The sequence below is a fragment of the Lipotes vexillifer genome, unplaced genomic scaffold (assembly GCF_000442215.2).
Source record: "Lipotes vexillifer unplaced genomic scaffold, Lipotes_vexillifer_v1.1 scaffold308, whole genome shotgun sequence".
NCBI lineage: Eukaryota > Metazoa > Chordata > Mammalia > Artiodactyla > Lipotidae > Lipotes > Lipotes vexillifer.
In genome coordinates, this window is record NW_006792985.1 from 1,735,306 (window position 1) to 1,749,089 (window position 13,784).

At 37.3% G+C, this 13,784-nt stretch overlaps 1 protein-coding gene across 3 annotated transcripts in view; it reads right to left on the reverse strand.

Moving 5' to 3' along the window:
• Positions 1-13,784, reverse strand: part of HMBOX1 (homeobox containing 1) — a 178,547-nt gene that overhangs the window by 40,259 nt on the left and 124,504 nt on the right. For all 3 annotated transcript variants that reach the window (XM_007466146.1, XM_007466145.1, XM_007466147.1), the window contains one exon: positions 7,883-7,993. In XM_007466146.1, the coding sequence (XP_007466208.1) occupies positions 7,883-7,993 (111 nt within the window). The remainder of the gene's footprint in view (positions 1-7,882; positions 7,994-13,784) is intronic.

Sequence of the window (13,784 nt, forward strand, 5' to 3'; positions counted from 1 at the left end):
AAAAAAAAAAAAAAAAAAAGGTGTGGCACATTCTGGTCTTTTGCCACACTGCCACACTCGTTCATTTACATATTGTCTCTTTTTGGTACTATAATGCAGAGTTGCGTAGCTGTGACAGAGACCACACAGCTTGCAAAAAAACTTAAAATATTTACTATCTGGCCCTTTATAGGAAGTTTGCTAACCCCTGATTTAAAAAATTCCTGTCCTACACACTATGAAACTCTAAACTGAAACCTTTCTTTAGGTAGTTCAAGAAAGAGGGTTCCATTCTGCCAAAATAACTTGGCAATTAGGTCTGGGCCCAATTCAAAGTTAACAAAGTTTAGGCGCAAGAAGAACTATGGGTCTAGAGGGTTTCAAACTCCTTGTTTTGGTACTTTTCGGAATGCAAGCAGGATTGACAGTATAATGAGGGCTCTGGAATCTACCTAAGCTAGATGATATAAGCTTTATTCTACAGCCATGATAAAAGGTCCAGAACGGAGCCACACTTGCTACCATGGCTAATAAAGACAGAGGTAGAAATGACCTGGTTAAGGCAGCCAGGTCCTCTCATCCAAGGTCTGGCTCTGGTAAAAGGATAGAGAGTTTCAGGGCTTCACTGGGTGGAGGATGAGAAATAGGTCAGTAAGTTGCTACTATTAGGCCATATCTGTAATTATGGCATGCTTTCTTAGAGTGATAAATGGGCACAAATAAAGCAAAAAATACAATGAATCTTAACTGAGTCATGAGGTTGAAGGACATGAGCCAAATGATAATAATGGTTCTTCCCTGGTATTAGGGTTTATTGGTAATATAACTATGCTTCTTTACAATATCCTGTATTGTCCAGGTTTTCTATAAAAAGGAAACTTAGATGAAATAAAATTGGTCAGGAAGTCAAAGAAAGGGGGGAGAGAGGGAAGGAGGATAAAAAAGAAGAGAGAGAAGTAAGTAATGGCCTGGTTACTTTAAAAGAAATCAAGGCAATTTATGCATAGAAGGTGGAAACTCCGAATAATTTCAAACTTGTAAACATACTTAATTTGAAACATAATATTATCATATTTCTTTTGAGTTTTTTGTCTTGTTCCTTTTTCTTTTTCAGTGTAGTAGTATTTAAAAATAGCAGAAGAGGGCTTCCCTGGTGGCGCAGTGGTTGAGAGTCCGCCTGCTGATGCAGGGGACACGGGTTCGTGCCCCGGTCCGGGAATATCCCACATGCCGTGGAGCGGCTGGGCCCGTGAGCCATGGCCTCTGAGCCTGTGCGTCTGGAGCCTGTGCTCCGCAACGGGAGAGGCCACAACAGTGAGAGGCCTGCATACCGCCAAAAAAAAAAAAAAAAAAAAAAAAAGCAGAAGAGGGAATTAATTCCCCGGTGGTCCAGTGGTTAGGACTCTGCGTTTTCACTGCCGAGGGCGTGGGTTCAATCCCTGTTTGGGGAACTAAGATTCCCGCAAGCCGCGTGGCAAAAAAAAAAAAAAAAGCACAAGAAAAACTCTGGAAACACTACAACAAACAGATTTGTTCTAGAAACCTGTTCCTCTTGCTTTGGTTGAAACAGATGGAGAGCAATGAATAACCCAAGAATGGGTTCACAATTATGCAGGAGCAATGTATGTAAGAATTTAAATCCCTCTGAAGTAAAATACAGGCATTCTAGATTGGCTAAAGAACCCACTATTTTCTTCCCTATAGGAAGTGTGTTACCTGTGTTCTCTACAAAAACGTTTTTTTCTCCACATTATATCTGGGCCCCCATTAAGACAAAATATTGCAGATTTATCTAGCAGATCTAAACCCAGAGAAAACAAAACTCTTCCTAATTTGCTGATAGATTTTAACATTTTGGTAACTGTCCTCTTTGCATCTATAATCATTTTCTTGCTTATCAGGGTTACTTTTGGGTGAGCCTTTGCCAATCAGCTAATGAAAGAATGACTACAAGCATGTTATTACTGCTCCATTCATAGACACTAGCTTCTCCAAAAGTAATTTTTCATCTTCCCCCACGTCATACACATGATTTCCCTGAGGCTCTACTCCCTGCAACAGTGAAGGGAGGAGGCATACTCTGCTCTCCAAATTTACTTCATGTGCAAACTTTATTTAATTGTTTAATTTAGAAATATGCAGAATCACCGCCATGAGCCAAGAGGAACTCATCAAACCCTGTCTGCTATAGTAATGTTTAAATTAGACAAGAGAGAGGACTGTTGAGCTTAATTTGATTAAATAAAGGGGCTCTTGATGTCACCATGCTGAATTCAGTACTCACTGCTTTTTAAAAATAGGCATTTTCTTGTAAATGTTTTCATAAGAAACAAGATAAAATGTATTTGATCAGTTTCCATCAGCCTATTTTATTCATAAGCCTTGGCAGGCTTTAGGTTATGCTGGGAAATTCTGGTGATTGGTCTGTTTAGCAGAGAACTACACTGTATCTATAGGATTATCAGTAAAAGTAACCTAAATGTGCACTCTATTATTTTTCTTGCTGAGTCCACTAAAAGAGAGACTAAAAAAACCTATTCAAATGGATCCAGAGTGAAGAGGTTGAAAAAGAGAAGAACATCAATCAACGTATACAGAGAGAAATGCTCTGAGCCCAGGAATAAAGGCACAGAATGTACAAATACTTTTTTTTTTCTAAATGCTTAAATTTAGAGGGGAAAAAAAAGTACTTTTTCACCATGTGAGTGTCCTTAATTTTGCATTTTTTTCTCAGAATATATGCAAAGTGATGGTACCATTTACATTTCTTCCAATGAGCTATCTGTCCTGGACAGAGAAAAAACATGAAATAAAAGAACTATCAATAAAAATCACTGACTTCTTATTTCTCTACCTAACTGCCTCTCAAAAGCAGGTCTGAACTATGTAAACCTAGGTTCTTCAGTTGTTTGATATCTTAAAAGCTATTAACAAGGTAGATTAATTTCTTTTATTGCCTCTCTCCCTCTCTTATTTTCATTACACTTTATATGTATTTTTGGAATATACAACACAAGTGCATGGAATAAAATTTAGAAAGACACAAAAAGGTTACATAGTTAACAGTGTCCCTGCCACTCCCATCCTCCCCTTCTCTCAGTTCCCCGCCACAGAGCTATTCTTATCAGTTCCTAACATACCCTTCCAGAGATGTTCCAAGTTTATATAATCATATATGTGTGTGTGTGTGTGTGTGTGTGTGTGTATTCCCCCTACATAAATGGCAATATACTATATCCATTGTTTTCTACCTTACTTTATTCACTGATGAATTTGATATTCCTACATATAAATTCAATTCATATAAAGCCACCTTTAAAAAAATAGCTATACAGGGCTTCCCTGGTAGTGCAGTGGTTGGGAGTCTGCCTGCCGATGCGGGGGGCGCGGGTTCGTGCCCCGGTACGGGAGCATCCTGCATACTGCAGAGTGGCTGGGCCCGTGGGCCGTGGCCGCTGGGCCTGAGCGTCCGTCCGGAGCCTGTGCTCCGCGGCGGGAGGGGCCGCAACGGTGAGCGGCCCATGTACCGTAAAAAAAAAAAAAAAAAAAAAAAAAAACAAAAAGCCCTATCATAATCTGAGTTTACTTATGTTTGTTGTAGAAGTTTCATCATGTCTGCAACGGGAGAGGCCACAACAGTGAGAGCCCCATGTACCGCAAAAAAAAAAAAAAAAAAAGCTATATAGCCTCCACAGTATTCCATTATACAGATATACCATAATTTATTTAACCACTTCTCGACTGAGGGACATTTAGTTGGATTCCAATCACCTTTGCAATGACTTGCAAAGAAAATTCTGATGTATTATATAAAAGTGAATACTGACTAGACACTGGATAAGGTATTCTTAGATGCTAATGTAATGTTAGTTCATCTTATCACACAATATTAATTTGGAACTATCATCATATAATAGTTCCAAAGTGTCCATGAAATAAGAATAAATTCTTTAGCTAAAACCAAGGGTTATTTTAAACTCAATAAAATAAAACTGCATTTATCTAGAAAAAATTCCATACCATATTAGCTCTTTTAATAAAGGTGAAAGTGCAAAGAAAAACTTTAAAAAAATTAAATTTCAACTGGTAGTATCCAATTACTGTTGATGCAACAAAAAGGACCAATTTGACAATTACAAACTTATCCCCTTCTTTTCAGCTAACTTTGAATTACATCCTACAGAAAACTAGACTACAAAGAACTGGACTAGGAAGCTAGAAAGAACTCAGAACTAGAATGGATTTGATTCTCAAATAAAAAATAAAAAGTCCTTTTACAGGGGGACAGTTGGTAATGCAACTTCATAGAAAAGCAAATGCATATAATTAGGGGTACTTACTGTTAAAAGGAGGAGGCACTATATCCTTAAAGAAAAAAACACCTGCTAATTAACAGCTGGATGAATGCTGTTAGCCCTTTCCCAATTTCCTGTTAAAACTGGATTCCAATAGTAGTATTCCACAGTCGGCAGTGCTGTCAGATCAGCTACAATTGCCGACATGATAGTCCGCCTTCCTGCTTGTAATGAATTCATTTTCCTGGTATCCCAGTCCCTGTCTGAGATTGAAGCCCAGCCCTGAAATCCAGTGTGGGAATTTAGCTTTACCAGCTATGATTAGATTACATGTCAGGCACTGATCTAAGTGCCAAATCCAAGAGACATAAATTCCTTCTCTTATGGAGGCTGATTACCTGGCACAGTTGGACTTGTGTTTGTCTTTCAAATTCTTCATTGCTCTGCTGTATATATTTTGGAACATCTTAACAATCCCTCTGATACTCCCCCTGGTAGCCAATTGCTGCCATGTGACCAGGTTTATGAAGCCCTTGGGCACAGTTCCTTACTTACCTAGCCCAACTCTTGTTATCAATATCATAGCCTAAGCTGCTCTATTAAACAGACCAAGTGCCAAGTTTTTGTTCCTTTCCATCTGATTTGCTCTGCTGTGAGTCACGAGAGAAGTCAGCTCTTTGGGAAGACTGCTTAGAGCTCAGATGGAAGTGTTGCCTCAACATGAGTCTTTAGACTGTGCTGTCCTATATGGTAGCCACTAGCCACACGTGGTTATTGAGCACTTGAAATATGGCTGATTGCAGATGGCATGTGCTTTAAGTGTAAAATACACATTGTATTTCAAAGAAAAAGAAAGAAAAGGAAAAAAAGGGAAAGAAAGAAAGAAGGTAAAGTATAATAGAGTTATTAAAATTAAAATTAATTTTTAAGAAAAACCAAAAAACAAAAAACAATGGATGGATAGAACCCTAGGACAAATGGTGGAAGCAAAGCTATACAGACAAGGTCTCACACAGAAGGATACACATACACATTCACAAAAAGAGGAAAAGGGGAAAAAATCCTAGATAATTTAAATTACATATGTCATTTGCATTATATTTCTACTAAACTGTGCTGTTTTAGAACATTTAACTAATGGCAGCAACAACAGAGTCATTATTTTGAGAGGTTTGCCTGTATATCTAGATATCATTAGAAAAATATCTAAAAATGGAAGTTCCTCTTTGTAGAAAAACTGCCAGCTAGTAAATACTGAAGGAATGCTAGATTACATCATCACCATTTTGCAATCCCCCATCAGAATAACTGATTCAGGTGAGCATCATCAATGGACGCTAAGACCACTGGCAAAGCTTGTTGCAGAAAAGGCTATTCATCCAGCGGCAAAGTAATGCCCTACAGATTATTTACAAGCTGCAAAAATAGGATCCGGTGGCCACCACTTTAACAATCAAACTTAGCAAATGAGTAGTGCTACAACCTGACACTACATGCCTCTTGACATGTGCTAACGTGAGGTAAACATTACCTACAAAGCATTTTGCCCCAATGTTTTATTGTGAAAAATTTCAAACATACAGCAACAATGAAAGAATTTTATAGTGAAAATCTGTACCCATACCATCTAATATTTTACTATACCTAGTTTATCACATATCCATCTCCCTATTCATTTTATCTTGATGTGTTTCAAAGTTAACTGCAGCCATTAGTAAATGTCCTCCCTAAACAATCTATGAAGTACTCTTGTCGAAAATTATTTAACCTGAATCTAATCAAGCCTCTAATCCTAACTTCCAGTGTATGTGAAATACACAGGCTATAGAAGAACAAGTCAGTTGACACTAAGAGGATATAAAAAAGCCCAGAATGTGAGACATTCTGTAAGGTTATATGGTTTAAAAAGTTTATGTCATGAAAGAAAAATTTTAAGTGACTAGTTTTAAGACTCTAAAGAGACACAACAAATCCCAATCTGTCAACCTAAATCACATACTATTTAATGAAAAAAAAAAGCTGATAAATCAGGAGTACGGGATTAACAGATACAAAGTACTATACATAAAATATATAAGCAACAAGGATTTACTGTATAGTACAGGGAACTATATTCAATATCTTGTAATAACCTATAATGGAAAATAATCTGGAAAAATATATATAATTGAATCACTTTGCAGTACAGTTGAAACTAACATAATATTGCAAATCAACTATACTTCAATTAAAAAATAATTCTAAAAAAAGTTACAAAAGACATTCTTGCAACAACTAAAGAAATGTGAATATGGACTGAATATTAGGTGTTATTATGGAATTAAAATTAATTTTCTTAGATGTGATTGTAGGGGCTGTGGTTATGTAGGCAATTACCCTTTTTTCAGGAGACGAATGCTAAAGAGAGAGAAAGAGTATGTGTTTGTATACACACATACATTTTAAAATTTATTCATTTATTTATTTTATAGGGATAAAGCAAATATAGCAAAATGTTAACAATTATTGTATCTACGAAGAAGATAAACAGGTGTTAGCTGTGCTGGTCTTTTAATTTTTCTGTATATCTGAAATATAAAAAATGGGGGGCTGGGTAGATTAAAAAATTCATTGCGAAGAGATTGATATGGTCTGTTCTGTTTTGTCTGCCTGAGCCTTTCAAAGTGATCTTTGGGAAAAAAAAAAATCTAACCACAGATACACACACACAAATATGTCTCTATAACATTATTTCCACCTCAGAGCCAATGCTATTATTAGCTAGGAGTCTTCAATACTCGATATTCGAATTGATAATTTAGTCTGTAAGCAAAGGCTTTAATGCTGTAGTACTACAGAAGATAGTTCAATCACAAGGTTATACTTGAGACAGATCTCACTGCCACCAGTCTGTGTAATATGTAGACTGAGAGAGTCTATCACAAACTTCAGATTTTACTTATATACCACCATTAAAAGCATCCTGCAATAGATCTTGCCTCTTCCTGGCAACTTCTGACACAAAGGTTTTTGTGATCTTTTTTAAGATTTCAGTCTATTTTCCAACCTACTGCTGCCCCCAAAGTCAACAGGGCAGCTTCACCCTAAAGTCCAAAGACACATTCATTACCCAGAATTAGAATTAGAAAATCATTAGCAGAAATCACTGGATATGGTATAGCATGAACAAAATAAAAGTATTAAATTTATATTACTAACTAAAACAAGATTTACAAAAACACATATAAAACTAGGTATGGAATCTTATATGTATCAATACCTATAGTTGAGGGGAAAAAAACTGGCTACTGACAATCATGACCTTTCTTTCAAATTATGGTTAGAAATGTCATATAACCTGGAAAACAAAGAGGCACCTTGGAGGAAGTAGTGAAAATGACTAGATAATATTAGACACTAAGCTAAAAATTGGTACAATTAGGGCTTAGGTTTTACAGTTAAGAGTGTTCTTTGGCATAAAGGAACAACAGTAAAGTATGAAACTACCTTGGGGAAGACAAACCAAGGAACACTATGGAGTGGAATGGAATCCAATTATGGAGTCAATAAAGTAATTAATTTATATTTGTCCCATTTCAGATGCAATAAAAAAAGGAAAAAATATTTACCAGGGTTTGTCTTTTCAAGCTGATACCATCGGTAAAACGCTCTTTTCTTCTGTTCACTCAGGTCTGATCCCTGCTGCAACAGCCAGTGAGAGATCCGGCTCTGACTGATACCTGTGGAGAAACAGAAACAGCTGCTGTGGATACTGCAATTACAGGGAAGTTAATGAGGGATCTGTTGGTTCTAGGTTATTGGGTACTTTATTCTCTGTTAATTCTATAAGGAAGCTGCAACTTGAGCAAGGCTTTTAAAATTGGGCTTCCTTGTAAAAGCTGACTGCAAGGATATATTCAGAAATGATCTATAAGAGGTCAAAGCATTTTATTTACCAAGACTTAAAAATGGTCTCTAAATTAATCTCCAAACCAGGTTCATGAACGTGAGATAAATGAAGAGCTATCTAAATAACAGTTGTCAGAAGTTGATTAAGTTTGTGCTCCTTCAACCACCATCACCACCTCCACCCTGATCCTGGTTTAGAACATTAGAACTTTTACCAGATATTTGGAAGAAAAAAAATCAAGCCAGCACATTTTGCTACTCATTACTGATACTGATAAAAAGATTTAGGGGCTGGGAAAGGAGAGGTCATTGAAAATACTCTCTTCAATAAGATTTCTGGATTATTTGTTAATTCATTCAGGCTAACTCATTTGTTAATTAATTTTCAGGCTCATTAGTATAGATAATTAACAGTTGGAAGACTTTTAGAGTTATGCTACAATAGGACCTCTTAAGAAATCTCAAGAGGTAAAGATGTTCTTCTAACAGACTTAACGAAACACTGAATACAATACAAAGCAGTAGTTTTCAGCTATCACTAACAAGTTCTTGAAAGCAATAAATAAGAAATTGAAAGACCTCCATGTGGAAGGTAAAAAAGCATGTCTAAAACTTACTAGAGTATGAGAATAACATGCTTCTTCTGGTCATTATAGCTATTCCAAAATGAATAATTCAACATACAACTGGCAAAAGCAAAGAATAACAGGAATATAAAACTGTCTTATACACCCATAAGGCACTTTCCAAAAGACCATTCAGCTACCATAGAGGGTTAACAGTATATAAACTCTCCCAAGGAATTACTTATGGTAACTGGATAGTACTGAATACCACCTGTGCCAGCACCTGTTTAAAGCTGTAACTCACAACAGAAAGAGTGGTTATCATGAAGTAATCACGCCTCCTAACATAAGAAGAACCAGGAGGTCTGGTTATCACATTTAACTCATTAAAAGCAAGCCCCTAGCTTCTGTACTTTTAAAAACCTACGTTAAAAGAAAATTTGCAGAAATGGGGGAGGGCAGTTTTGTTAAAAGAAAAGTTGGGCTGAGAAGCATGGTTCTCTGATTGGAAACACCTTTCACTTTCAAAGGGTGAAATTCAAAGAGTCTTTCCAAAACCGAAGAGATTATATTCTCAAATCATTCACACAGCAGTTTTTCAATGGATTGAAGATCTATGTGATGCAGGTGCTGGCAGCTATCACCGTATGCTTGTTCTAAGAGAACGCAAATTATTCAGTATAATTAAATTGGCCATGTTTAGCAGTGCTTTCACCAAAAGTCTAGTTTCAAACATTATACTATTTTTCACATGACTTCTTGGTTATTTTTGGCGGCGTTGCGGTGCGCGGGCTTCTCACTGCAGTGGCTTCTCTTGTTGCAGAGCACGGGCTCTAGGCGTGCAGGCCTCAGTAGTTGCGGCTCCGGACTCTAGAGCGCAGGCTCAATAGTTGTGGTGCAGGGGCTTAGTTGCTCTGTGGCATGTAGGATCTTCCTGGACCAGGGCTCGAACCCGTGTCCCCTGCATTGGCAGGTGGATTATTAACCACTGTGCCACCAGGGAAGCCCTCACATGAGTTTTTAACAAGAGTGAAGAAATCAACCATGTACCACCATGAAATCAAAACTGATTTTCATGTCAACAAAATGAAACCATTTTACATGGATTCTTACATTGGTATCATACTACTCAAAAACAGAAGGAATCTGAGGAAAATCTGCTAATAAAAAAACCCAAATATATCGGTTCTGTTACCTACAGTATTAAATCTTCCTCAAACAGTCAGATCACATATAGAACAAACCAGAGTCTACTGGATATTAGAGGTGTCCAGGTTCTGGCTGTGCTACAGTGGGGCAAGAGGGCAAAAGCCCAGCAAAAGGAGAGTAAATTATGGTATATTCATATAATAAGATACTGTGCAGACTAATGTCCTAAAATAGCCATCAAAAACAAACAATAGAAAACCAAAACCAAACAAAAAGCCATCAACTCCAAGTGTTGGCAGGGCATTGAGTATATGAAACTCTCATATTGCTGATGGAAGAGTAAAGTGTCAGGGCCCCTTTGGGAAACAACTGGGCAATATTTACTAAAGCTGAACATACACATACCATATGACCTAGCAATTTCTTTTCTTGGTATACAGCCCACAGAAATGTGTACATACTCAAAAGAATATGTTCAAAAAACTCATACTGGAAGGCTTATATGAGCATTGATTGTCTAATCATAGTCCCCAGTTTGAAACAACTCAAATACCCATCAACAGGAAAATGCATAAATTGTGGTATTTATGTATTCTACTATAGACTACTACAACAAAAAGGGTAAACTACTGCTATATGAAGTCACATGGATAAATCTCACAAAAATAATGTTGGCCAAAAATAGTCACACATACAGGTAAAAAAGCCATGCACAATACTGTATGATTCAATTTACATAAAGTTTAAAAACAGACACAATTAGATATATGTATATGGATGACAATCAGAATAGTGACAATCTGCAGAATAGAGGGAGGAGGTTAATTACTGGAGGTAGGATGAGAAAGGCCCATGAAGTGACCAGCACTGTTCTTGATCTTGATCTGGATGGTGGTTACATGTGTGTCTTCACTTTGTAAAAGCCATTAAACTGGACACTTTTCTCTATGTTGTATTTCAATGAAGTTTTCCCAAAAAAGTTTTAAAAATTCTATGAGGTGTAAAAATAAAAACAAATGGATATGTATCAATATGGAAAGATCCCCATGATATAAATGGAAAAGTATATAGTTTAATGAATACATATATTTTTACATAATCTACGTTGTTTTGTACAGTAACAAAAGCTCATATATAGCCAAAGATACACAATACGAATTTAGAGTGGCAGACTCTCCCTCCATTGTACACCTCTATATCATTTTCTTAATCTGTCTACAAATATTTATTAACTTATTTTATTTTAGCCTTTCCCTATAAACACTACACACTTTATTGGCTGCTTTATAGGCACTGTAATTAAGTTAAACAAAACAGAAGTGCGAAAAGAAGTTAATTTCAGCCTCCCCTGGCCAAGTCCACTCTGGGGTAATCAGTGTTAACTGTTAATATATGTTGTTTTACAATTTTCTCTATGTGTAATTATTAATTTAATAAAAGAAAGGGAGAGAAGGTAATAAAGAATATCCTCCTGTCTAGTCTTTTGTGAGAGGAGGAAACAAACAAGTAACTTCTTCCCTGTAAACTTAATCTCAGTTTTCATAAGAAAACAAAGTAATAAAGCAAGCAGTTTTTCCAGAAAAGGCACTATAAAAATTAAATATGGGGCTTCCCTGTTGGCGCAGTGGTTGAGAGTCCGCCTGCCGATGCAGGGGACACGGGTTCGTGCCCCGGTCCAGGAAGATCCCACATGCCGCGGAGCGGCTGGGCCCGTGAGCCATGGCCACTGCGCCTGCGCATCCGGAGCCTGTGCTCCGCAACGGGAGAGGCCACAACAGTGAGAGGCCCGCGTACTGCAAAAAAATAAATAAATAAATAAGTACAATAATACATTTTACAATGATATTTCTTCGTTAGCAACTTGCTGATAGGTAGGGTTCCTTTAACTTATCCTTCTGGGGCCGGTCCATGTCTTTGGAACTTCCATTGAGCTAGGTGTCAAAAGGCCCTGCAGCTTCTCTTTACTGTCAGCTTTGGTACTTCTGCTTCAGAGAAAATTTTCCTAACTCCCTTTACTTCCCACTGCTGAACACAATGTCATTCTCCACAAGTTTTAGCTCCTCAAAAGCTCTTTTCTACCTTTCACAGGGCAGAAGAAAAGAAAAATTTACATATAACCTTCATACACTGAGAGACTAAAACTAACCCCTGATTAATTTCTTTCCAATAAGACAGTGATCACATTGTGTTCAAAGGATGAAAAAGCCTTTCTGGCAGTCTCACTCACATTCTTTTCTGAGCTTCAGCTCCGTCCTTCCAGTTCCTCAAATGCCATGCTCCCTTCCACCAGAGGGCTCTCCACCACAACCCATTCTTGTCAAAGTCCCTAGTACTACAAATTTAAATGTTTCTTCTTCCTCCAACTTCCTTTGGCACGTGACACTACTGACCCACTCACATCATCTTCATCCTTGGAATGCTGGATACAACTCTCCAACGCAACTTTTCAGTCAACTTCAGGGATTGCTTTCTTATCTCCTTACATGTTAGTGCTCCAAGATTCCATGTTTAAGCATCTGCTTTCATTCTACACACTCTTCCTTCAATCATCTCAACTATCAACAATCAGGGTTTAAAATATCTAAATACCAATGACTTCCAGAACACAAGACTGGTCTTTCAAACCATCTGCTAGACAGTTTCATGAGAATTTCCCACAGGTCTTCAACAAAGTAAACTTGATTCATTATCCTCTTCCTTTAAATCTGTTCTTCCTCCTGTGTCCCCCATCTCAATTTTATGTTCCATTCTACTCCTTCCCCCAACTCTCATATGCTTACTAAATCCAATCCCTTTCTCTTCCAAAATTTCTCTTCGTCTCTCCAATCCTCATTCCAGCAGTTTGGAATCTCAGCCTCTTTTGCCTAGATAACTGAAATAACTCTGATGAAAAGAACAAGTCATCTAAGATCCACAAAGTACAAAACCCTCATGATCAGATCCTTTTTAATTAGAAGATCACTTCACAGATGAAAATGTGAAATGTGCTTCTTCAATTTCCTACCTGAGAGCTGCAGTCATCTCTGCAATACACCTTTCACAGTGTGAGAGATATTTCTCAAAGATTTTAAGTTATAACACATGCAACCATTCTCCATAAAAATAACTCACAAATGCAGAGAAAAAAGCCCTTCCTCCAGCTCTAACCCTTCTCTCATTCCCTAGAGGTATCCCTGTTTATTTGGTGTGAATTCTTCCAAACTCTTTACGATGCATTTATTACACAAACGTACATATATATATCTAGGGTTTGTTTTTTTTAAACACACATTTGGAGTTATCCTATACATAATAAGTAGCAATGTTTCTCACATAATGTCTTGGAATTTTCTCATGTATCACATTGTGAACCTTCATCATTCTAATGGCTACATGGTATTTTATACCAGAAATATACCATAATCCACTCACACATTTACCTGTTATTAGACATTTCAACTGTTGCTAACATTTTACTATTATAAATGAACACTCTATGCTTATCTTTGTGTATATAAATAAACATCTGAGGGCCAATTCACAGGAATGGACTTTGATTCACAGCATACGAGTGGCATTTAAGTTTGTGATGGATACTACCAAATTGTCCCCTAAAGAAGACTGTACCCAATTTTATATTCTAACCAACAGTGATGAGAATTTTTCCCTACATCCTCACCATTGCTGCTTATAAAATTTATTTTTAGAGTCTGACTTTCTTTTTGTAAACATTAACACATGCTCATTATAAAAAGAATTCTACGCAATTCAGAGGAAAGCAGAAAAATTAAGAGGAAAGCTAATAAAAAAAATGCATCGAGGGCTTCCCTGGTGGCGCAGTGGTTGAGAGTCCGCCTGCCGATGCAGGGGAGGCGGCTTTGCGCCCCCGTCCGGGAAGATCCCACATGCCGCGGAGTGGCTGGGCCCG